The sequence below is a fragment of the Sardina pilchardus genome, chromosome 15, assembly GCF_963854185.1.
Source record: "Sardina pilchardus chromosome 15, fSarPil1.1, whole genome shotgun sequence".
In the NCBI taxonomy this organism is placed as follows: Eukaryota; Metazoa; Chordata; class Actinopteri; order Clupeiformes; family Clupeidae; genus Sardina; species Sardina pilchardus.
This window is the reverse complement of record NC_085008.1, coordinates 23,345,155-23,370,356: the sequence shown is the minus strand read 5'-3', so window position 1 is coordinate 23,370,356 and position 25,202 is coordinate 23,345,155. Positions and strand designations below refer to the sequence as shown.

Sequence of the window (25,202 nt, the reverse complement as noted above, 5' to 3'; positions counted from 1 at the left end):
TTTTAAAGACACGTTAAAGGCTTTAAATGTGGTCCCAGACAGTGGTGGATTTTGAGCCATGCGCTCCACTTTTATCAAGCCCTGTGCCCAGGGGTGTGGCAGAAGGTGCGGTCTGGCGCATGATCCAAAAATCGAGGAGTTTTATTCAGCCATCTGAACATTATTGGGGTAAGGGTTGTTTTTTCAGCCTACATTTTAGATTATAACCCCTTGTCAATCAATAGTGAAAGTACTGTATAATAGCTGCATATAACTGTTTTGCCTATGAGACCAAGGTGATGATAGTTTCACTTTGCCTTTGAGTTTAAATAGGCGAGTACAGAATGCATAGTCATAACAGGTTTCAGTAGCTAAAGCAAGGTTTAGTGGAATCCCTGTGTTTTATATACGGTCTCGCAAGCAAGTATAGTAGATTCCTTCAAATTCCCTCTGACTGGCAAAACACTGATATGCTGTTTGAAGTTGTGCTGTTTGCTGTTAAAGGGAATGACAGATGTCACTGTCATTGGTTGAAAGGGTGTTATGCCCAAATCACACCCACGACTGATTAAGAAACAGAGGAACAACCTTTTTGAACAATACGCTCAATGTTGGATAACAAAACCACTCCAAATGTGAACTGGACACACCCCTAAACGTTTCGCCACTGAACATGCATTTAAGATAACCAAAATAGAGCTCTCTATGTTACACTTCGCCTCTAGGCTGTGTATTAATTTGCGGTGAGAAGAGCTCACTTTGAACCTAGGTGGAACTTGATTTGGAACCAAATCAGTGGTTGGCAAATCAGCACTATGATGATGGGGATGTCCTGCTGTTCACTGTTCATCTTGCAGTCACACACAATCATAATTATAATCACAATCAATCATTACAATGATAATAAAGGCAGTTCAACTACAATAATATACCCATGAGTGAAGTGCAGTAGTATGAGGGGCAATGCAGTTTTTCATGTCCAAAATATCGCATTTCCAGCAAACAATTTCTCCAAAACTGCATTTCTGATAGACTCTGAATACTGCAGTTTTGACATTTGAAGTAATGTATTATTTGGCCATTGTTATTCTGTTTTGATAGATCATCACTCATGTCTAGCTTACATCTAAAAGTATAGGATGTGAGAAACAATGATGGCAAATAATTGCATAGTCCAGTTTACGTTATTGCTATTTTGAAAAGAAAGATTAAACTATTTTGAATTTAACATACAACCCAAACAGACATTTCTGTTGTTTTACTTACTTGGAAAGGTAAGCAAGATTACAAAGCATTGTACTGAAGATTGTATTTAACTTAATTTAAGTACAGCCATAGTATAATGATGCATAATAAACGTTATATCTATCTTATCTTATGAAAACCTAACTTAGATAGCAGAACGAAAGAAGTCGTGTCATGAAATGATATCCAAGTGAAGTCGGAGCTTTGCGCGCGCACGGGCATCCTCAGTATAAAAGAATGAAGGCGCGCGAACAGGCTCACTGTCTCTTACGCCAGAGATAGGCTAGAAACGGCAACGAAATCACTCTTGGTCCAGACCGCAAAAGTTTACCAAAGGAAAGAACGGAAACCGAACGGTATGTTGAATTATCTTTGTTTACATTCTTTTCAGTTTTACTCACCATCTCACACGTTACAATTGTCCATTTAGATATGACTTCGGATGAGTGAGTATCCTACCGAGCCATGACAAGAAACGACAGCATCCCAACTCTGGAGTCGGGAGAATGTGAGAACATGTTAGAAGACAGCGCGTCAGTAGCCAACAATTCTGAGGGGACTTTGAATAATCTCTCTTTACGTTGCTGGCTTCATCTCTTGACAAAGGAATCTAGTTCAGAACTGCATGGGGACGGTTCCAGCACTGCTGTGCGCGTCATGATTGCGCTGGTTTACTCAGTAGTGTGTGCACTTGGTCTGGTGGGAAACTCTCTTGCACTGTATTTGTTGCACTCACGCTATAGACAAAAACAATCTTCCATTAATTGTTTTGTTATGGCTCTGGCACTCACTGACCTACAATTTGTTCTCACGCTGCCCTTTTGGGCTGTGGACACTGTCCTTGACTTCCGCTGGCCGTTTGGGACGGTCATGTGCAAAATCATCAGCTCTGTCACCACCATGAACATGTATGCCAGTGTGTTCTTCCTGACAGCCATGAGTGTGGCGCGCTTTTACACGGTCATCTCGTCTCTGAAGATGCACAGCCGCCGCGCGTCTGCGGTCGCTGCTAAGTGGATATGCCTGGGCATCTGGCTCGTCTCGCTCCTGGCCACTCTGCCCCATGCCATCTACTCGACCAGCGCCCAGTTCCCGGGCGAGGAGCTGTGCCTGGTGCGCTTCCCCGAGACGGGCAGCTGGGACCCCCAGCTCCTCCTCGGCCTGTACCAGTTGCAGAAGGTGCTGCTGGGCTTCATCATCCCCCTGGTGGTGATCACGGTGTGCTACCTCCTGCTCCTGCGCTTCGTGCTGAGCCGCCGCATCAGCGGCGTGGCGGACAGCGAGCAGGGCCGCCACAAGAGCCGCTCCAAGGTCACCAAGTCCGTGGTCATCGTGGTGCTCTCCTTCTTCCTCTGCTGGCTGCCCAACCAGGCGCTGACCCTGTGGAGCGTGCTCATCAAGTTTGACCTGGTGCCCTTCAGCGACGCCTTCTACAACGCCCAGGCCTACGCCTTCCCGCTCACCGTCTGCCTGGCGCACACCAACAGCTGCCTCAACCCCGTGCTCTACTGCCTCGTCCGGCGCGAGTTCCGCGCCGGCCTCAAGGAGCTCCTGCTCCGGGCCAAGCCCTCCTTCTGCAGCCTCAGCCACCTGCTGCCACGCAAGGCTAAAGTGGCCGAGGCACCCACCGTGCTGGTCCTGGTGCAAATGGATGTCTGAGTGAGGCTTTAGAGACTGGAGGGAGGATATAGGGGTGCATTGAGGAGCCGTAGGTGTTTCTAGGATGTGTCCTTAGGAGGCTGCTTTGAAGGATGTGAAATTTAGAGTCCCACAGCGCCACCATTTCATCAGCTTCTTGGCTCTCTCAAAATATCCTTTCATGTTTTCCAGTTTGTCTCATTCATTCGTGGCTACCTCATTGCCTCTACTGATTTTGTATGCAAAGCCTGTTTTGTAAGCATGCATATGTTAGTCTAATGAGGGACCTTTGCGGGGTTCAAGACCCCTAACCCCACAGAGGTGTCCTCTTGGTTGTAGATGGGGAAAAAAGACTAATTCCCAATTCCTTATGAGAACTCATTCAAGAGAAACAATAAATTATACATTTGTTTCCAAACCTTTTGAAGATTTGTATGAAACAAGCTGTATCTGAAACAACATCAGGGCATTTCATCCCCTTTCCTAATGAAGTGTGTCTGTATTAAAGAATAATTAATTACTGAATGACTGAATCGAACACAGCAAGTCAACAGTTTCATCACCACTGATTGTCTCTGCTCATCAACATTTCTCTGATGTGATTACATGTGCAACGTCTTTTAAGATACATATTTATAGTGATGAAGTGACGTGTAATCAGTAACAGAACAGAACATAAGGTAGCAGCAGAGAGACCTTGAGTAGACCTTCTTAAATAAGAGAAGCAGAACTTGTTTGCCATTGTTATGTAAACCACTCAAATGGGTTGAGGTGATGTACAATACATGAATCCTTGAGTCTCTCATTCATCCACTAATGTGAAGTGTGGCAGTAGCTTTTATTTCCAAGGAGAAAAAGCTGTAGGGTGTGTACACTAGAAGGGAATGGACATGCGCTATTCTAACAGGTGTGAGACATGTATTAGCAGTATGTTTGACTGCAGATGCTGTGACATTTTGCATTGGGGTGAAGTTACATCTGTATGTGGTAGCAAAATGCTTTGTTATCATATCTTACTTGGCTTTTGCATTGCAATATATCTTAAACACTTAATTTTCTCTCCTGTGAAAGGCTTCTGACAATTAGATGGGACAGTTCAAAAAACAGACAGACAAAATAAATTAATACATAAATAAAAACTTACAAACACAGCTTCAATGACCTTTTCTTCACATGTCCCAATTTCTTCTAAAATGCTGATTTCTGCCCGTTCATTAGTAGGGAAAAAATATTGCTGAATAATTTGTTGCAAAGTCAAAAGAAGCAGGACGCCATCACTCCTCCCCACCCCACAGCCTGGTCATGAAAGGGAATATGTTTTTCAAAGGTCAGCTTTGTTTATGGTTTTCAAGACGGTGCTTCTTGTTTACTCTCTTGGAATTGTGATCATAGTTAGTTAGCATATGTGATGGGCGACTCAGGGTGTTAAAGATTCTGTTGACATTCTCTTGTGGAGCATGTTGCCTTTGAACTGTGGCGACTACTTTGGACTAAGGAGAGAGACTGCACAAAAGATAGTGGCTTGGAGAAGTGCTGTGCTGAAAATATGTAAGCTTTCAGATCATGGTCAACATAGTGCTTCTAGAATATGGACAGTAATCACTGACTCAATGAAATTCTGTCTATTCTTTCATTTATATTTGATATAATTCAGGGTGAAAATGTAAATTAATAAATGTACATCAAAATACCTTAAACACAGATTGAAGATCTTGATAATCTGCAGGGGTTATGCATATTTCAATGTCAGAAATATGTGGCCTTTGAATTAAATCCTATTTATTAGTTTAACTGTGCATCAAATTCAATTCACTTTAAATCACATAACATTTCAGACACCAAATAATCTTTATCCAAAGATGAACTTCAATTGAACTTACTTGATAAACAACAAGTTTGAAAAATAAGTTCTTGATTAATCAGTACAAAGTAGGACATGGAGTTGTCCGACTAAGACTAATCAAGCGTTTTTTTTTAATAGATCACTGCACAGTGACCTCATTAAGCAACTGTTCTGGATTCTTTGACAGTGTATCAGTGGAGGTGAACAGGAACAATTCTCAAAATAGCCATTACTATTTCATCAAACATTGATTGTTGACTGATCCCGTCAGCAATGGCATTTCACTGTGTGAATGAAACAGTTGGCCCTAGTGTTTCAAAGGCCCGGATGTATTAACCCCCTACATTCTTCTCCTACAGTCTTCATTTGATCGATGCTCACATTCAACTGAACAGACAGGCGGTAAGGATCTTAGGGAGACTCCCACTCAGCGACCTTTTATGAGGGCCAAACAATTACTGTGAGCGTTTGAATAGTTAATTATTTCTCATTAGTGAACGGCTGGGAGGTGGGATGAAGTATGTTGTCTCAAAGACCATCAAGACCCTCCAGGTCTTCACTGTAGACAGATAAACAGTCCTAATTACACAACACATCCGGCCCGGTCAAATAATTTATTCGTTTCAGATTGGCAAAAGGCCTGCTGTGCATGGGGATATCCTTTACCAATCTGACTCGTGTCACGTTGCTTAAATAATCCTTCTCAGGAAGAACCTAGCCACTCCGAAAGCAGTAAGCTGGGGAGCATCGCCAGGTAGTTCTTGAAATTAGTGTGAATTCACAAAAATTGAGGACAGCTCACTCCACCTCGCCGGTACTTTGATATTCCCCCTGAATGTCAGCGTAAAACTTTTATCTCCAGTGACCCAGACTCTCCCTGCTCTGGTGCCATTTCCCCTCTTCTGATTACTTCTTCAAGTGGAGCAGCAGAGTCCGGGATTTTGAATATACATCTTGCATGATTTTCTCCTCTTCCAGGCATTCCAATGACAGAAATAGGCTACACATTTGGAAGTCCATAAAGAAATTCAATTTAGCCCTGGTTGCAGGCTACAGAAAGAGTTTATCCTCCCATGCTTTAAGATGGGAGTCAGAAGCAATAAATCCCATTAAGAAGTCCAGACCAAATTTCTTGCATTTCTGATGCATATCCCTCCACTTGCTGCTTACCTACTGACACTATTAGATAACCACCATCCACCATCATCTCATCTCTCTCTCTCAAATAGGAGGAAAAGCTCAGCTTCAACAAAGCAACATAACTCATTCTGTATTTGACACCAGTACATTCTTTTTTTATATCTTTTGTAGCTTTGTTCTAATGTTCCAGTGAGCTCATTCCCTGTAGAGTTCTGACACGTTCCAGCGGGTTCATTGAAAATGGGAGAGACATTCTGATAGGCATAGCTTCCTTCCACAGCTCACCCTTACCGTTACTTTTGTATTCTAGTGGTGAGGTTTGGGATCTGGGGCCCAGCCCGTGATATTGTGTTTCTCTCAAAGAAGAGGGGCGATTGAATATTCTGAGCACTAAGGCTATCACTCTGGTAATGAACACAGACAGACTTATCGATCGATTACTCTGTGATGGAGATTCTTCTGCACTCCCTTTTCGCTTCTGTCCGTGACGTCCCCAATTGTTTGAATACACTGTGAGACTGTGGGCCAGTTCAGGCCCTGATCTAAGGCATGTACCTGTTTCAGTGTCGTCTGTTGGTCGTGTTTATCTGGTCATCATCACCCGCCTACATGTCCGTGTGACAGGACGTGGCAGACATATAGTGTTCCGTTTCTACGAAATGCTCGCTCTTGTTTTCATCCCCACTGCTGTGTTTTGGCCGTGACCTTTCTCGCTAGACCTTGACACTGATACAGATCGTGGCCAGAGGGTGAACAATGTGTGTCCTGAAATATCACACAGCTGCTTCAATGTTATCAGTAATAAGGCAATAAGTCCCCATCATCATGTATAAGTCACCATCATCACGAAAAAGCAGAGGCCAAATAGTGTTGTCGGTCTAGCATTAGAACAAAACCATTTGCTCACTCTTATCATGTTAACACCATGGAAATGTTTTAAATACTGATAATACAATAATATACTCTAATCATAAGTTACTGAAGCCAAGGACAATCATTCCACAATTAAGATGTAGACATTCAGATATACAGTATTGTAAATGTTGGATGAGTTAATCATGAAAATCATTATTTAATAAACACCGGTAAAACATATTCAAGTCAGAGTATTGCAATATTGCATGACCATAAAGGCCAAGACGAAGAGCACTTAACCACATGTAAAGCAATGAAGACTTTATCATACTGTCATTTTTATTATGAAATTTAAGAAATATAAATTACATACTAATTGAATCCGTATTAAAAACCTGGTGATGGATATGTTATGGAGTTATGAATGGACTGAATATTCCCACATTTCACCCGTAGAGAGGGTTAAAGTAGAAGTGTGTCAGAGAAAATCCTCCAATTCCCTCATTAGAATAGATAAGCAGGTTATGTTTGAGGAATTACTGAGGTTAGTTTGCATCTGCTTTGTGGTGGACCGTGACACATCTGTGGTTTGTAGAGTTTTGGAAAGACATTTTTGTTCTCATGAATAATGAATTTGAAGTAAATTATAAATCACACCGCATCCAAATTAACATATCCTTGCATGTTCCAGTCAGTAATCTCCCAATTTTAGTATTTGCACTGATGCCAAACTCTTAGATAAGATTGTCATATTAAGATAAAAAAAAAAAAAAGTACTGCTCAGTGGATGGATGTCCAACTCACATCGAAATGCCTCAAAAAAGTAGCACACGTCTCGTCTCTCCATATGTTTAATCTATTTTTTATATTCTCTCTCCTTTCGTTCTTTACTTTCTCCTATGTCTTCCACCGTGTTATATTTTGCTGTTTCATAACATGTCAAAAAAGCTGCTAATGACATTTTTTAGCAAGTTGTTAACCTGACTGTGAAAATAATGAGATGGGGTCTAAACAGCCCAGTCTGGAGACAGCAGTGAAGCCCCTGATGAAAAGCTGGAACTTGCTGACAGGGAGACACTACAACCTCTGCTCACTGTAAAACACAGGAGGGAGAGATTTATTTGATTATTTGATTGAGTCAGATTTCTTTTTTGTAATGGCAGAATGCTAAATAAGATATCGCCCAAAAGGACGTTAATATATAATGCTATACCAGCAGAATGTGTCTGTGGTGTGGCAATGTGTCACAGTGTCACTGACTCACTGTTGCCTTTCAATGGCATCAGATGTCGCCTACAGATAGCCTACATTTTTAAAACCACAGTTATTCAGCAGAAGTACCACATAGAGTTTTTGTTCCCAAGTAGACATCATAATGACTATCTGACTTATGTCTGTCGACTTACCTCCTGGTACAAAAATACATGTTTTTTCTCTGCTGATATGCTGCTTACCGCAGAGCAGAGGCTGTGTTAAAAAAAAAATGGGTAGGATAAGAGCAACAATAAGCAATCACACTGCACTAAACAGAACTGCAAGCAGCAATGTGGGGGCTTAGCAGCCCAGTTAAATCTTGCTGCTATGGAAACATGATTTATGCCAAGAACAAAGCGGCAATAAGCATTCACAGCAAGTTTCAATCGACCAAACTTTCTTTCTTTCTGTCTTCTAAGGGTGATATATATACACACACACACACACACACACACACACACACACACATATATATATACAGTATATACATGTATATATATATATATAGCTTACTGTATATCATGAAAATATCAACTAGTTTAACAATCTGCAAGCTGAAATGATTGATTATCGACCTGCCAGCTTTTTATGGGAATATGAGAAAATAAGAATCAATTGTGTTTAATAAGCAATATCTCTATGATATGGTATAGGGGAAATGCAGGGTCTTCTCATATTTTATAAAGTTTGAAACGGCTTCTAAGTTTTCTAGAGGGACATATCCATTTACTGTTACTGTATGTGCTGAGTTATGAGAACTTTTTGTCCATGCATCCTTTCTTAGCTGTATAACTCTGTGTTCAATGTTCACCTCCTTTCTCCAAAGATAACATCAAGGAACTCTAACTCTTTACTAAGAGAAGATACTGTAATTGGGTCAGTTTGAGCTATTGAGTGGCATGTTGAAATAAGTGTTGAAGCAAAACAAGCCTTTGTGAATTATCTTTGCTAAAGTATCAATACACGTGCATGAAGAAAACATGAAGAAGCACTATACTTTTTCAACATGGTCTCTGACCATGTGTTCAATAATTCTGTCTCACTATGCAATTTCCCTGAATCACTATTTTTTACCACTCCAGTGGTCCTCAGGTTGCCTCTTGGTCAAGACGAGGGTCCGCTGGTCATCAGCTGAAAGTTTAGAACATGACAGTTAGCCTGTAATTCGTGGTCATTGAAGAAGAATGACAAAAATCATTCACACTTCAATGGAGTGCTGAGAATAAAGGATTAAAAAAAAAAAACTCATAGCCTACAAAACCCATACAAACCCAATGTGTAACCCATACAAAATGAAGACGTCAAGAAACACACTGTACAGTAGGCATAGGTCCCAGTATGCTGTCGCCACCTGCTGGCCAATGCTATTTTCATTACACAAATAGGCATTAGGCTAAATTGAACATACTATTATGAGAGTTAGTGTAAAGTTAGCCTATATTTTATTTTGGGCAAAACTTACTCTCTTACATTCTTTAAGCCTAAAACAACTAGATAATAACCATAGACTTTATAAAATAGAAATGAACGAATAGGATATGTAGCCAAAGATCCTTCATTGCATGACTTTCTCTCTCTCTCTCTCTCTCTCTCTCTCTCTCTCTCTCTCTCTCTCACACACACACACACACACACACACACACACACACACAAAATAGGCCTTCTGGTGCAAAACCAGTACAAATCATCTGCCAACAAAAGAGTGTGTGTGCCTTTGATTGACATCATAACTAGGTCTACACCAGTTGCCCTATCAATGTGATTGCACGAGTTGATTGCTCCAGAGTTCAGTTGGACCATGGGGCTAAAAACCATATTACATCAACCTACAGATGATGGGCCTACAACACCCGCGATCACGACCTGTCCATGGTCTCAGTGATTGTTGCCCCCCACAATGATATTTACTTTTTCTTTCTTTTCAGTTGTTGTATTCTTTTTGTATCTTCCCTGCCATACTTGAGCTGTTTGTTTTGTAGCTGTGGTTTATATAGGCTAGGCCTACTTGTTCTTAATAAATAATAATAATAATAATAATTAATAATAATAATAATAACAATAAACATATTTAGGTTCTGGAGCCCAATGCGGTGTCTAGCTTTCTAATGTGTAGTGTGCAGTGTCCTAATGTCTAGTCAGAGAATGTCTAACATTGATAACACTGTAATAACTCTACCTCTTTGGTCTAGTTGTAGACAACTGCTTGTGATCTTTTTAATGTATTTCTTGACTGTTCCCCTGGCAATGTGATAAGTACACTCTGTTTTGTGTGTATTGTTATGCTGTTGAATATGTACATGTTGAATGGTATATGAAAGAATATAACATGGGACTTGTATTTTTGCAATAAAAAAAATAGCTGAGACAACTTCCTTGTTATTACCAGACCCCGTGTACGTATTACTGACGTTTTACGTTTGTACGCAAAGAACGCCAGACGTCCTGTATATAACCATACGCGTTTGACGTAAGCGGTCTCTTCCCTGCCTATGCCCAAGTGAGGTAGGCAGTGTAAAAGTTGTGTCTGGTTCTCCTCGAAGCGATCCAAAACCATCCGTCATCATGGTAAGCAGAAATTCAGTTGAAATTATTTGTTTACATGTCAATTTCACCAATCTTAACATTCATTGAAGTTTTGTGCCGTGTCTCAAAGTGATTGTCCGAAACATGAGACATTTCATTCACGCAATGTCGTTACCTCAAAATGGCACCCTTTTGTTGTGCGGCTACCGCCCTGACTGTCGATTTCGGTCATTGTTAAAACAACTTAAAGATCATTTATGTCTTTTGGATTTAACGTCTTTGTCTTGGTATCTTAAAAAGCGGCCGCATTTTGTTATGCATCATATTCAACTAAAATTGGAGTGGGGCTGCAGTGAATGCAACTGGCTAGCTTTAACATTTGAGTCTGTTTTGAGGCAACGGTGCCATGATTCGGTGATATGTGTCTTGGTCGAGTTAAGCTAGTCTTTGGTTAACATGGGCTTTATGTTGAAATAAAAAATTACCATTAGACCGGCATGGCAACATTGTTTCTACTAGGTCTGATCAGATGACTGTACGGTGCCGGTAAATAGGGTGGTGTCTGGATGCAGGTTAGCCAGTGGTGACGCATCGACGTTAGCCAAGCCGTTAGCTAGCTTCATTACACGTGGCCTAAAATGCCGGCTTCAATAGTTACGTATGCATTGAACGCTGGCAAGGTCTGCACTCGTTTGATGTAATATATTGTGAGAATATCAACATTTACAGATAAGCTGACAGCTAGATCTCGTGGCAGATGAAGTCATGTATTTGTTGTAGAAACGTCGACTTTGGATGTCAAGCTAATGTTGAGCGAATAGCCCAACTAATGGCCAGGCTTGACGCTAACTCTTCTTGGTTGTATAACGCTAGAGAATTGGTAGGCCTGATGCCGCGCAGACTGATCGGTTGGCTGTACATTATTAATGTAGTGATGGCCTCACGGAAGGCATTTCGCGTCTTCTGGACACCGCTAGGTTGGCTTTGCTGTGTTGCGGTATGCCAGCTGACGCAGTTAGAGGCGCACTGCTTATCTAGCGCTCTGCTGTATAGATGCGTCAGCAGTTTAATTCGCTGTGGCGTGTGCCACCCTGCCGCCGTGGCACATTGTTATCCACTACACAAGCTGCATGGTGGGAAATGGCTGCTGTGAAGGATAGTTTAGGTGATGTAACAGGTGTGTATGTTAGGGAAATTATGTATATTTGCCATAGCAACATGACAATATAATGGCAACTTCGTACCTTAACCTTTCCTCTCCCTTCTCTAGGTGAACTTCACCGTCGACCAGATCCGTGGGATCATGGACAAGAAGTCCAACATTCGTAACATGTCTGTGATCGCTCACGTGGACCATGGGAAGTCCACTCTGACGGATTCGCTGGTGTCTAAGGCTGGTATTATTGCCTCAGCCCGTGCTGGAGAAACCCGCTTCACCGACACAAGAAAAGATGAGCAGGAGCGTTGCATCACCATCAAATCGACGTGAGTAGTCCTCTTCCTGACTCCTGATTAGACTATTACTAGGACTTAGGTGGTTTAATGGTTTGCTGGGTGGTGTAAATACTTTTTGGTTCATTGTTGGACCTGGATGTTCATTTCCCGAATTCCAGTCCAACTATTAATTATGTGAATAGCAAGGGTGAGTGATCATGTAAAGTTTGTCACTGCAGATCTCCTTTCAGTATTTTCAGTTGCAATATATTCCTAAGCAATTGGAACTGACTCAGTTGGCTGTTCAAATTGATTTTAAATAATTAAAATTCAAGGGCCTATGGGGAGCTTTGGCTATAGCCTTAAATCATGTGGTTGCAGTGTCTGACTCATGCATCTCTTAATTTCTAGGGTGTTTTCTGCTCTTGATTAGCAGGTGATGGGGAGTCCCTTAAGATGTGAACACATTTTGTTTCTTTTGCAGCGCCATCTCTCTGTACTACGAGCTCGAAGACAACGACTTGGCTCACATCAAGCAGTGCAAAGATGGCACTGGGTTTTTGATCAACTTGATTGATTCCCCTGGGCACGTTGACTTCTCATCTGAGGTGACCGCTGCTCTCCGTGTGACTGACGGCGCCTTGGTCGTGGTAGACTGCGTGTCTGGTAAGTCTTCAGTAGTCCAGGATGTTGCGGTCTCTCAATGGGGAAAGGGGTGGGTGTTTGAGTCTCTAAATCTGTTTTGTGTTCCTCCCACATCACAGGTGTGTGTGTCCAGACTGAGACCGTGCTCAGGCAGGCCATTGCCGAGAGGATCAGGCCTGTGCTGATGATGAACAAAATGGACCGTGCCTTGCTCGAGCTGCAGCTGGAAGCCGAGGAGCTGTACCAAACATTCCAGCGTATTGTCGAGAGCGTCAACGTCATCATCTGTACCTATGGCAACATGGAGGATGGACCAATGGGTAACATCCAGGTTGGTACACTTTCTGCTGTGTGGCATTTGCTGGGCCTGTTTTTGAACTGTGGATCCATTTCTATTTATGTGATGTATTGAGTCTTTTAGGGCTCATCTTTTGCCTTATTGTTTGTGGTGTTGCATGATTACAATTGATTCATTATTCCAGAGTTTAACATCTTTGTGTTTCCTTCAGGTTGAACCAGTCTTTGGTACTGTTGGTTTTGGGTCCGGACTCCACGGATGGGCTTTCACCTTGAAACAGTTCGCCGAGATGTACGTGTCCAAGTTCGCAGCTAAGGGCGATGCTCAGATGGGGCCAGATGAACGCTGCAAGAAAGTTGAGGACATGATGAAGAAGCTGTGGGGAGACAAGTGAGTTCTTACATGAGCCGTAAACTAATATGATTGGCCTAGACTGTAAATATTTACACGGCTAAGTTTTCCTTGGAATCTGTATTGGGCCGGATGTCCAAGTGCAATGTCATGGGTGAAGTTGTATTAATTTTATGCTGAGGTTTGCTAAAGGGTTTAAATTCTTAATCACAGGTACTTTGACCCAACTGCTGGAAAGTTCAGCAAGGCTTCCCAGTCCCCCGATGGCAGGAAGCTTCCCCGTACCTTCGTGCAGCTTGTCCTTGACCCCATCTACAAGGTTAGATTCAAGTTGTTGGTTATCTCATCTTAACTTGCCGGTTCCTAGCAGAGGTTGGCATATATGTGATGACTTTTAACATTCTTCACTTTGACCTGAATGTCCAGTGATGAAATTACTCTGTCTGATGGCTAATTGCTGTAAAGTTGTTTGGCTAGTCTTGCAAACCGGTTTTGTTGGCAGCGTGATGTTATATTAGGATTTTTTAAAGTTGGAACTTGTTGGTTGTTGCAGGTGTTTGATGCCATCATGGGCTTCAAGAAGGAAGAAACTGCCAAACTGATCGAGAAGCTGGACATCAAGCTGGACATCGAGGACAAGGACAAAGAGGGCAAGCCCCTGCTGAAGGCTGTGATGCGTCGCTGGCTGCCAGCTGGTGAGGCTCTGCTTCAGATGATCACCATCCACCTGCCTTCTCCTGTCACCGCCCAGAAGTACCGTTGTGAGATGCTCTACGAAGGACCTCCTGATGATGAAGCTGCCATGGGTAAGAGACCTCTGACTCCTGTTGTGACTGGAAATAGACATTTCCTTCAATGATTTGAATTTTCAGGTCACTGACACCAACTTTGCCTTTGTAGGAATCAAGAACTGCGACCCCAAAGCTCCTCTGGTGATGTACATTTCCAAGATGGTGCCCACCACTGACAAGGGTCGTTTCTATGCCTTCGGCCGTGTCTTCTCTGGCGTCGTGTCAACTGGTCAGAAGGTGCGCATCATGGGACCAAACTTCACCCCTGGAAAGAAGGAGGATCTTTACCTGAAGCCGATTCAGAGGTATGTATGTAAACGGATTCTGAACCAGCCCTAAACAAACATTTTGCATTATATAATGGGAGATTTTTCAAGCTTGTATATGTGTAGATCTGATTTTGAGTCTCTCCCCTCCAAGGACCATTCTGATGATGGGGCGTTACACTGAGACCATTGAGGATGTGCCCTGCGGAAACATTTGCGGGCTGGTAGGTGTGGACCAGTATCTGGTGAAGACCGGGACCATTACCACTTTCGAGCAGGCCCACAACATGAAGGTGATGAAGTTCAGTGTCAGCCCTGTCGTGAGGGTGGCTGTTGAGGCCAAGAACCCTGCTGATCTGCCCAAGCTGGTGGAGGGCCTGAAGCGTCTGGCCAAGTCTGACCCTATGGTGCAGTGTATCATTGAGGAGTCTGGTGAACACATCATTGCTGGAGCTGGTGAGCTGCATCTGGAGATCTGCCTGAAGGATCTGGAGGAGGACCATGCCTGCATTCCGCTGAAGGTAAAGTCCAGAACAGTCATCTCTATATCTTGTAGGGGTTTCTTTTGTATTTCCCTGGATGTTCAAAGAACCGTGTGCATTAATGATGTGCCCACTAACCTTTCTCCCCCCTCCCCTCCCCCCTATCTCTTGATAGAAATCCGACCCAGTTGTGTCCTACAGAGAGACCGTAAGTGAGGAATCTGACCAGATTTGCCTGTCCAAGTCCCCCAACAAGCACAACCGTCTGTACATGAAGGCCCGTCCCTTCCCTGATGGTTTGGCTGAAGACATTGACAAGGGTGAGGTTACTGCCAGAGGAGAGCTGAAGGCCCGTGCCCGTTACCTGGCCGAGACCTACGAGTGGGATGTCGGTGAGGCCCGTAAGATCTGGTGCTTTGGACCTGATGGAACTGGACCCAATCTTCTGATGGACGTGACCAAGGGAGTGCAGTACCTCAATGAGATCAAGGACAGTGTGGTGGCTGGATTCCAGTGGGCAACCAAGGAGGTAATAATGATGATGCATTGTATTTATAATGCACTTCACATCAGTGATCTCAAAGTGCTACAGGTTAAAAACAAAAATAAGATGCAATTTAATTAAAGAGGAAAAAGAGAGGTTTAAGAACATTTAAAAGGGACCAAAAGCTTTGCTTAAAAGAAATGTCTTCAGGCCTTTTTTTTTTAAAACGGTCAATGGATTGAGGTGGATTGCATCCCTTACTTACCTGTGTAGATTTGTTTTTATAGATGCCATAGCATGTCTGACCCTGTAATGTGCCGGTTCCTCTAGGGTGTGTTGTGTGAGGAGAACATGCGTGCCATCCGCTTCGACGTCCATGATGTGACCCTGCATGCTGATGCCATCCATCGTGGTGGTGGCCAGATCATTCCCACCGCTCGCAGAGTGATTTACGCTTCCCAGCTCACCGCTGCTCCCAGGCTTATGGAGCCCATCTACCTGGTGGAGATCCAGGTACGCTTCACCTACTGGTCTTGCTGTTGCATTATTATTGTAATGTAATGTAGGTCCATGTATTTTACTGGTACTGTAAGGTCGCAACACTCCATGAAAGAGCAGTGAGTGCACAATGGTTACGACACTTGTGCGCTACATCATGTGAACCAAACTGAGATGTAGTATACTGAATTTGTGGTGATCTACTATTTAGGGTATATATTTTAGTCATAATTCCCCATCCTTGCTATAGGTACCTTTTGTAGGTTCAGCGTCAGCCATAATTTTGCTGCAGCCCAGATCTAATGGCTTGAACTGCTGCCTAGAGAACCCTCAGGATATTTTTGGCCTCTGACTGCCACCATAGCTTCTCCCCACATGGTGTGGAACTGCAGGGCTTTGACTACAGATTGGGTGACTTGTGTGCTTCTCTAATCTTGATTCTCTCCTGTTTCTGTTCCAGTGTCCCGAGCAGGTGGTTGGTGGCATCTACGGTGTGCTGAACAGGAAACGTGGGCACGTGTTCGAGGAGGCCCAGGTCCCAGGAACACCCATGTTTGTGGTGAAGGCTTACCTGCCTGTAAACGAGTCTTTCGGTAAGCACGATCCCCTACCCAGTTAGCTATTGTGCATTCCTTCTGTCTAGCTCTGCAGTGACTTTTTTTTTTTTTAAGACATTACTTTCCATCCCATTAACAATCGTTTGTGTCTTCAAGGTTTCACGGCTGATCTGCGCTCCAACACCGGTGGCCAGGCCTTCCCCCAGTGCGTGTTCGACCACTGGCAGCAACTCCCCGGAGATCCCTTCGAAGCGTCCTCCAAGCCTTGTCAGGTTGTTGCCGAGACACGTAAACGCAAGGGGCTTAAGGAGGGTATCCCTGCATTGGACAACTATCTGGACAAATTGTAGAAGACCTGTCCCATCGTTACCCCCCCGCACACCCCTTTCCCCCTCCTCCGAGGGACTGGACTGTACAGATTACCATGCAATCACTAAGGTTTTGCCAAAACTATGGTCAAATGATTTAAGTATCTCCACATGACAAAAATGTAAGACATTAATAAACGAAAATAAAAAATTGACCGACTTGAGTATCATTGGAAAAAATTGCGCTTTTTGTATGGTTGCAAATGAATTGTCACAATCTGACAAAATGAGTCAAGTCCCACTTTCTAATTTTGAGATGCAGGCTGATTACTTCAAAATGTTAAATGTAACATTTTTCTTTTTAGTGATGCATGGGAAGGCATTCAAATGTAATGTCCTTCTGTTTCATAGTCAAGATGCGAACAAAAGATACAAAAAAGAAATGATCAAGTGGGCAAATCCTGCCTGTAATTTTTGTTCTGTTTTCCACATAGAGCTGGGTGACCATTCTTCAAAATTATGTATCTTAACAACCATTGAAGATATGGCTGACCATGATATTGTAAAGCTCAGTGTCTTCTGCCCATTCACACCAAAATCTCAATTTTGAGTTTTGGGTCACTGACACTTTTTGCCAGACCTGTGGGGTGTCCTACGAAGCAAGTTAGACAAATCTAGGTTATCTAGACATATCGAGGCTGCACAAAGCCTCAACTCGGGTATTAAGTTAAGTGATCCTACGACAGCAGGTATGTGATAAATTTGTCAAACTAGGCTTTCAGTTCAGATCTGTGCGCGTTCTCGTGGTTGGGGTGATTTTGACCAATCGGGAAACGTGGAGACGCACAAGACAGCCTAGGTTTAAAAACGATTACTTCCGCATTTATGAGCGGTAGCGAAATCTAGGGTGGTATTTTTTAGTGTCTAACCTATAACATCAAAAAGTCGATGGTCATCAGATATTGTATGGCATGCATGTCCATAGTAGTGACATATTTGCACGCACAACATAGTTAAAAGCGCCTTCGAGATTCAAAATGTTTGCAAAGGCGGGGCCGAACCTGTTCAAAGTATGACAAATTAGCACACGTGAGATAACTTCGTTGTTCAAGATATTGGATTGGTTCGAATTGGTCAGAGGGCGGTGATATTTCACGATTTGAGCTATAACTAAGCACATAACCCGCTCCCGAGCAGGTTTGGTTGCGAGCATAAGATACCATGGTGATACAGAGACGCTAAAACAAATCCACTTTCGTATGACAGCATACCCTGGTTTTGAGCGCAACATACCTCGCTAAGCCACTAATCGAGCTTCGTAGGACACCCCACAGGTTGCAACTTAAACTATTAGCAGGTTTTGTTTTATTTTTAAATGATGGTTTAGAAAGTAATTGTCTAGTCTTGTGTAGATCAGCTGTAGCATATGTTACCAGGTCTATGAACTAAAACCTGTTGCAGGATAGGCCTAATTAGAAATTGGGCCTTGGTTCCAACAATTATACTCTATTTACTAATGGAGTTATTACATTGTCGAGTTTTTGGTTCATACATTTCTTAAGTCAGAAGGAGGTATTTTTCCTTTTTCCAAAAATGCTAATACTCCAATATCATAAATGTACATAGCTGCTGACCTCCCCTGGTATGCACCTATTCTAGTTAAACTTATTGATGGTTATGGTGAAGGAATAATTCATCTCTGAAATGCACTAAATAGTTGCATAGACATGTTCACTCATCAAAATGAAGCAATTGGAAAGGTATTGTTTTGGCTGTGTGTGTGTGTGTGTGAGAGAGAGATGTGAGTTCCTTTGAGGCAGATGTCAGATCATTCCACCTTGGAACTACCATGACATACCATCTTGACAAGAGATGAACAAGTCTTGACTAGATGAAGTTATACAAAAAAATACATTTTAATAGCGTATCTCCATGGAGCTTAATTTTAGTGTGTTAGTGAGATGTGAGTTTCTTTGAGATAAATGGTGCCAGATCATTCCACCTTGGGACTACCATGAACCAAGTCTTGACTAGATGAAATTCTGGGAACATAAGGTGCATAAGGTTATATAAAACAGAAAGTGAGTTGTGAAATTATGTCTGAAAATGAGACATTATCTGATTAGATGTGTGGACATTTGCATAAATGTCATTGAGGCTCCACAATTCTGAATATGGAATAAAGTCAGGTTAGAAATTGATCTGCCTTTTAGTGACAATGTTTTTCTCATCACAAGGTGTATGATGAAAGACAGCTTCAGTTTGACCACTAGAGGTCAGTGTTTATTTTTAAAAAAAATGGTGAGGTTCTGATACATACTGCTCAAAACAATTAAGGGAACACTGGTTCATAGGAGTATAGCATCAAGTCAGGCACACTTGTGGGATATCGATCTGGCCAGACGTGTAACAGAGGTGGTTGTGAATCAGGTTCACCTGCTTTGATGTCAACAAAATGTTCCACAGGTGTACTGTGAGACGACCGAATGGCTTTACAGATGGTGGCAACTGGTAATATTTCCATTTTCATCCTTCTTGATACTAAGCCAGTATCTGGAGCCTACAGAGGTTGCACACGTAGTCCAACTCCTCCAGAATGGCACACCAATGCTTTCCATTGCCAGAAAGATTGCTGTGTCTCCGACTGCAGTCTCAATTGCATGGAAGAGATTCCAGGAGACAGGCAGTTGCTCTAGGAGAGCAGGGCAGAGTGGAAGAAGGTCTTTAACCCAATATCTGCTCCTTTGTGCAAGGAGGAACAGTAGGAGCCTTGCTAAAGCCCTACAGAATGACCTCCAGCAGGCCGTTGCAGAGCTGTTTGGTTAGAAATATACAATACCTTACGATTCCTGAACAGACGTGTTCCCCAAACAGGTTTTTCTATTACTGCCCCCTGAGGGCTGAGAGCAGACATGGGATGCCTTTGAAATATGTATTTAATTACTTTAGCGTATTTTGTGTTGTAGTTGTAACAAAATACTTTGAGGGATTGTATTAAGTATGTATGAGTATTTCAAATACTTAAATATACGACCTATAACCATGGCTATAGCAATCGGCCATAGTCTGGGCCATAATCAGAAGTCGTGAAACTGATTTTGTCGGTCATAGTTTTTTCTTTGCTGTTTCTTGAGACCTAGGGGTTACTTAAGAATAGGGGTGCCCAGTGATATCCCTAGAGCAGTTCCATATATTCAGCTTTGAAGTTGACCTAAAGGGCAATTTGTTCATAAAAATGCCAATTATGTTACCCTTTTGGAAGGACAGTATGAAATGTGAACCCATTTTCCCTTTTTCTTGCAGTAGTATGCCACACTCGCCAACTTAAGAAGATTGAATTGTCAGGGGTATATTCCTTTATCGCTATTGCATCAAAGATCATTACGTTCCCTCATACGGTATTACATTTTTGTTTCTGTCTCAAGGCTTCATGGTTGAACTGCTCGCCAAGTTTAATCACAAGGTCAGCACTCAGTTCTCTTTTGATCACTGGCAGATCCTGGATGGAGATCCCTTGGACAGCAAATCCATGCTTGGTGCTGTTGTTGAACAGATTCGTAAAAGGGTTCTAGTGTCCCTCCATTGGAAGTTCTTGGGCAAATAGTAGGAAACATGTCCCCGAATGTTTTATTTTTTACATTTCATGAGTTTTCGGTTTAGCATAGCTTGTATGATGGTTATAATGGAAGATAGTTAGGAAAATGATTCCTCACAAACATTTCGGTCAGTCAAAATTTGGCTTGGCTGAAGTGAGTAACACTTCATGGGCTGGGGACGTTGGTCAAAATATTAAATAAACTAAAACAAAGACATAAAACTGGTTGCTAGAATGAATGCGTCACCATCACAGAATTTTCAGTTTTATTTTGTATTCATTTTGTTTCCATGAAATTTAAATTTAAAATGAAAGTATACAAACATGGAATTATTATGCTAGATGGTCCAAGGAAATAACATTTGTTGGTTTGGTTCCATGTATGCAAACATGATTTTTTATGTACAGATGCTTACAAGTAACTGAATTTAAAATGTATAAAGTACCAGTAACATATACATTGGCAAATAGGTAATTGTACATTCAATTTCCTGACCACCCCCACCCTCCCCATTCTAATACATTTCAGTTCACCCTCAAAAGTATACAATCAACAAGCTCAGAACACAGTACGTCTGTGGGGTGTATCAAGTTTGTGGTTTAGTAAACACCCAGAGCAAGTGGTAAACCTTCTGAAAGAAGAGCAATATGGCTTTGATTGCTTCTATTAGGTTTACAACGTCATCTGAATTAACTCACCCAGGGTTGTCACTAAGTCACATACTTGGAATATGCCCCTGAAAAGAGCAGGTGAATCAAGTACAGGGGAAAAGGACTCAGTTAGTAGAACAGTAAAATTGCCAAATGATATGGTTCAATCCTGTGCAAACAACCATCAGAGAAATGGCCCACAAAATCCTGAACTGAAAGAGTTGTCCTTCGACTTGTCTTGACATTCCTGATGCAGGTTCTTTGGAGAGATATGCAACAGTCCATTTATAACGTGAACAGCTGAGTGAAAATATCTAGTGTGGTATTTTCCTGCATCGTATGCCATAACATGCATGGCTAGCCGCGTTAGACTAGGCCAAAAGTGCATCAGTGCGACTAATGAAACTGAAACATTGACTTAGTAGCTGGGAATTGACTTAGAGTTTTATGTTGGGATTTGAAGTGCTATCATTCAAGGAATTGGATCACATCTAACTCAAGGGCAAAACAGTATTTTCGTTTTTAACTATCAAATATTTGTTTGTCTCCTTACGATGTGTTAAGCAACTATGATTGCCGTCTTCAGTTCATTCAGTGTCTCCTCTCAATCAGCAGTCTTGACTCTGCAACTTCAGGATCTAGCCCTAATGTAAACTACAGCATCTCCATTCAAACTGGACTCGTTTAATCATGCTCTGCAGATGATGTAGTGGGGGGGGGGGAATCAATGCAGAGTACAAAAGAAATGAAATACTGGTTTTGGTCACTGATCTCTCCTGGGAGGCCTGAAGTACATCGAATTAGCATGTGACTGTGAATGAAAAGCTATTCCTTAAAGAACATAGTCAATCCAACATTATGTATAAAATATGACCTCCGGAATCTGTCCGTCTTCCACTGATGTTCCGTTATTGTTGCCCGCGGCGTAGCAGAATGTGAAGCAGGTCTTGGTGCCTGTGGCTGGAGCTTCATGGGTGACTTTGCGCATACCCTTGGTTCCATAGTGCGAGTCTGGTCCCTGGGTCAGTAAAGTAAAAGAATAGTATACAAGTATAAGAAACCATGTGGACCAAAATATAGCCATGATAACCCCTAATTTGAGAGATGGACAAAGTATCAAACATTGTATGGACCAAACATAATTCTCATTGTGACATATGTGAACATAAATGTGTGTGTGTGTGTGTGTGTGTGTGTGTAAACAAATAAACATCTAATAAAGGTCAATGTATACATATATACATTGATTGTTCATTTTGAGACTGTGGTCCATGCATTTGCCACCTTGCCCATTTTATTATTATTGTTCTGGGACAAGAGGCAGCTAGATAGAGGCATGATACCTTGAGGGTGGCACAGGCGATGTAGTTGACACTAGGAAGGATCTCCACAGGCTCCTTGAACATCACACGGAATGTGCTTGCAGACCCATCACAGCTGAAACCAGTGTCATTTTGTCCAAGCACTGTGTTGCTGTCAGTGTGAATGATCTAAACGGAAACAACACATCAGTCCCAATCAATGCAAACAAATGAGTTGACATTGTTACTGAAAAAAAAACTATGTCATTTTTACATGGACTACACAAGTACAGTTGGTGTCAGATCGTACCTGTATGTTCACTTGATAATCTGTAGGGCCATGTATAGATCCATAGAGGCCAAATCCAACCACAAATATTCTGCGATTCACTGAGAACCTAAAGGATTGTTACAACAACAGTTTGTTTTAATCAGTGCATTATGCTGAACGTTGCAGGTGTATTTCAATATCAGTTTAGTTTTATTATGTCTCAGGAGAAGCAGAATGGTCTAAATGGATAGAGATAAATGGCAAGTCATATGACGATAAACAATGATAACATGCATTTCTTTTATATCATCTTAATATCAGAAAACGGTTTAATGAGAAATTAACTTCCCTAGTCCCGAGAGGGTCTTTTTTTCCCAAAACATACGTTTTATGATGTTCATTAATAGCTATTAATCAGCAAAACACTACTAGTGTGTACATTTAGTGTATAACCTTTCCAATTATCCAAGGACCACTATTAAATGTCCAATATTGTCCAATATGAACGGCCGAGCCTATAACCCCCACCTGATCCGGTCGCTGGTTCCGCTGTATCCCCAGCGGCTCTCGACCTGACCAAAGCGCGTGATGCTGCACTCTTTGCCCCGCAGGCAGCAGCGGGGTCGGTCGATGAAGTCCACGTGAGGTTTGGGATTCACGGTGAAGTGCAGGAACAGACTGACCACTTCCCGATCTGTGAGGATGCCTGACTGAGCTGGACCTAAGTAGCCATCAGACAGATATAAATGTGCCACGCCTAACTGAAGGGCATTTATGTAGCGCAACAATTCATAAACACTGGTAATAGAAAATAAGAAACATAAAAGAATATTAGGAAAATAAGAGATGAAAGAGTATCAGAGTAAAATAAAAGCTAACAAATAAGAGTTCAAGACAGCAGAGCACAGTTCAGTCAACTGACACATTATGACACATGTTAGGATTATACAACAAAAGAAAATATATAGATGATGCCTATGGGTCGCTTGATTGTGGGTGAGCAAGAGCTTTGAGCTTTTGACCTTTGACCTTACCTGCAGCGAACTCCTCGATGGTCATGAGAGGGAAGCGAATGAGGGACAGGGCCTTGCCCAGGACCCGGCGCTTGTTCTCTGGGGTGGGCTGGAACTGCTGCCGCTGGGTCTCAGCCTCCGCCCAGCGCGTGGCGGCCGCAAAGAGACGCACCTCCCGCACCCCCAGTGTGTCCCGCTCCAGAACTGCTACAAGAGTGTCTGAGAGAGAGAGAGAGAGAGAGAGAGAGAGAGAGAGAGAGAGAGAGAGAGATAGAGAGGGGAAGAAAGAACCCTTTTAAGCGTTTCTCATGTCTGATACATTGCTTGCCTTTCCTTAAACATATCTTCCCCTGAGCAAAGGCCCAAACCCCAAATGCTCATAATAGCTTGCTAATAATAACTGCTTTCTGAGACCGAATTAATTCCACACTATGCTATGTCTGGTTGATGGCCTTGAGGTTTTACTTACAGTTTAATGACAATATTTGCTGCTAGGTCATGTTCCAGTTTTTGTGTCAATGAATAATGGCAATGAAAAATGATAAGGGCCTGATTCAGCAAGGAGTCCACATATGCCCACTCTTGGCTCTCTGATTCAGCCTTTTTTTTAGATTTTGATCAATTTAATCAAATGTAACAGCAATTGTAAAAAGGAAAAACGGTACCCGGAACACTGTCTGAAACAAAAATGTTTTTAAAACACAGCAGGCTATATGGTACGTACCAAGGTCAATGTCAGTGAAGCCTTCAGCAGCAAGGGCATCTGCAGTGTTCTTGTCTATGTTCTCCAGGCACAAGCTGGCCAGCTGGGGCTCGTCAAATAGTCTCGCCTAAAAATAGATGTTGATATTTACAATAACACACAGTGATTCCTCCCATCCAAACACGACCCACAGTAACTAGGTTTTAAAGGGACATACATGTATCATAAGAAAATAGAAATAGTTATAAAACAGGACGTGTATGTATCTGTCTATCCAGCTTATGATGTAGCCCACCTGAGTTAGTAACATGAATGCGTTGTCTGCTCGTAGATTCTTCTTGAGGAACTCGACACAATGTGCCTCTAGGGCAGGCACTGCATACTTCTTGGCTGTGTATAGAGTTGTCATCACGGTCTCTGGGCCTATTTGGACCTCATCAGAATACAGGAACCTGGGACGCGAATGTTCTAATGTTAGTGCAACATCATTTTACATAGAGGTAGAGGTAGTGCCCCTGTCACCGTGTCAACGTCTTGATGACCTCCCACCCCATAATATGCTTCCCTGCGACAGACACTGCAACAGCAATTAAGCGAAGTGTGTTGTGAACTCTACTGCATCACAGGAGCACAGGGCGATATGAGGACACATGAAGGACATTACAGGGGCAAAAAGCCCCTCATGTTTTTTCAGACACTAAGTCATCCCTAAACCAACATGACATCTTAATTCCCTTACTTCAGAAGGGCGAGGAATGCAGCTGGTTCTACATCGGGAAGCTCAATCTCCGTCGAGGTGGTGGCCATGCCTCCGTTGAACATGGCATCAAATACTGCGCTTCCCACGGCGAGAGCAAATCTGTCGAGACATTAGATGACACTAATCAGGGTCAAACACTGACCAAGCTAATCAGTCGTTCGTTCTGCGACGACTAGAGTTGGGCTGACCCAAATCCTCGATACATAAGAAATGTAAGCCCTGACATAATGAAACAACAACCTAAGATAAAATACATGACGATCTATAGAATGCGTAATGGAGATGCGTCCACATTGAATGAACTAACGTTACAGATG

At 42.4% G+C, this 25,202-nt stretch overlaps 3 protein-coding genes and 1 non-coding gene across 4 annotated transcripts in view; 3 read left to right on the top strand and 1 right to left on the bottom strand.

Annotated features, from left to right (window-relative positions):
* Nucleotides 1–1,523: 1,523 nt before the first annotated feature.
* Nucleotides 1,524–2,883, top strand: rxfp3.2b (relaxin family peptide receptor 3.2b). The gene is made up of 2 exons (XM_062555344.1): nt 1,524–1,580; nt 1,655–2,883. Exon 2 carries the CDS (start codon nt 1,690–1,692, stop codon nt 2,881–2,883), a length of 1,194 nt encoding a protein of 397 aa, XP_062411328.1. The 5' UTR covers nt 1,524–1,580; nt 1,655–1,689.
* A 7,499-nt stretch (nt 2,884–10,382) lies between these two features.
* Nucleotides 10,383–16,806, top strand: LOC134102795 (elongation factor 2b). Its single transcript, XM_062557034.1, has 13 exons — nt 10,383–10,519; nt 11,748–11,962; nt 12,396–12,577; nt 12,676–12,887; nt 13,066–13,244; nt 13,419–13,524; nt 13,759–14,011; nt 14,106–14,301; nt 14,417–14,783; nt 14,920–15,273; nt 15,559–15,741; nt 16,187–16,319; nt 16,440–16,806. Exons 1-13 carry the CDS (start codon nt 10,517–10,519, stop codon nt 16,631–16,633), a joined length of 2,577 nt encoding a protein of 858 aa, XP_062413018.1. The 5' UTR covers nt 10,383–10,516; the 3' UTR covers nt 16,634–16,806.
* LOC134058370 (small nucleolar RNA SNORD37) lies at nt 13,586–13,654 on the top strand. The gene has a single exon (XR_009935014.1). It is a non-coding gene; the product is annotated as a small nucleolar RNA SNORD37 (small nucleolar RNA).
* Nucleotides 16,807–20,412: 3,606 nt separating the features above from the next.
* The window catches only part of btbd2a (BTB (POZ) domain containing 2a), a 5,533-nt gene continuing 743 nt past the window's right edge, over nt 20,413–25,202 (bottom strand). Inside the window, exons 2-9 of the mRNA XM_062555624.1 lie at nt 24,865–24,984; nt 24,421–24,577; nt 24,147–24,252; nt 23,444–23,641; nt 22,938–23,130; nt 22,449–22,536; nt 22,181–22,327; nt 20,413–21,855 (exon numbers count right to left, since the gene is read on the bottom strand). Of these exons, the coding sequence (XP_062411608.1) occupies nt 21,694–21,855; nt 22,181–22,327; nt 22,449–22,536; nt 22,938–23,130; nt 23,444–23,641; nt 24,147–24,252; nt 24,421–24,577; nt 24,865–24,984 (1,171 nt within the window). The 3' untranslated portion in view covers nt 20,413–21,693. The remainder of the gene's footprint in view (nt 21,856–22,180; nt 22,328–22,448; nt 22,537–22,937; nt 23,131–23,443; nt 23,642–24,146; nt 24,253–24,420; nt 24,578–24,864; nt 24,985–25,202) is intronic.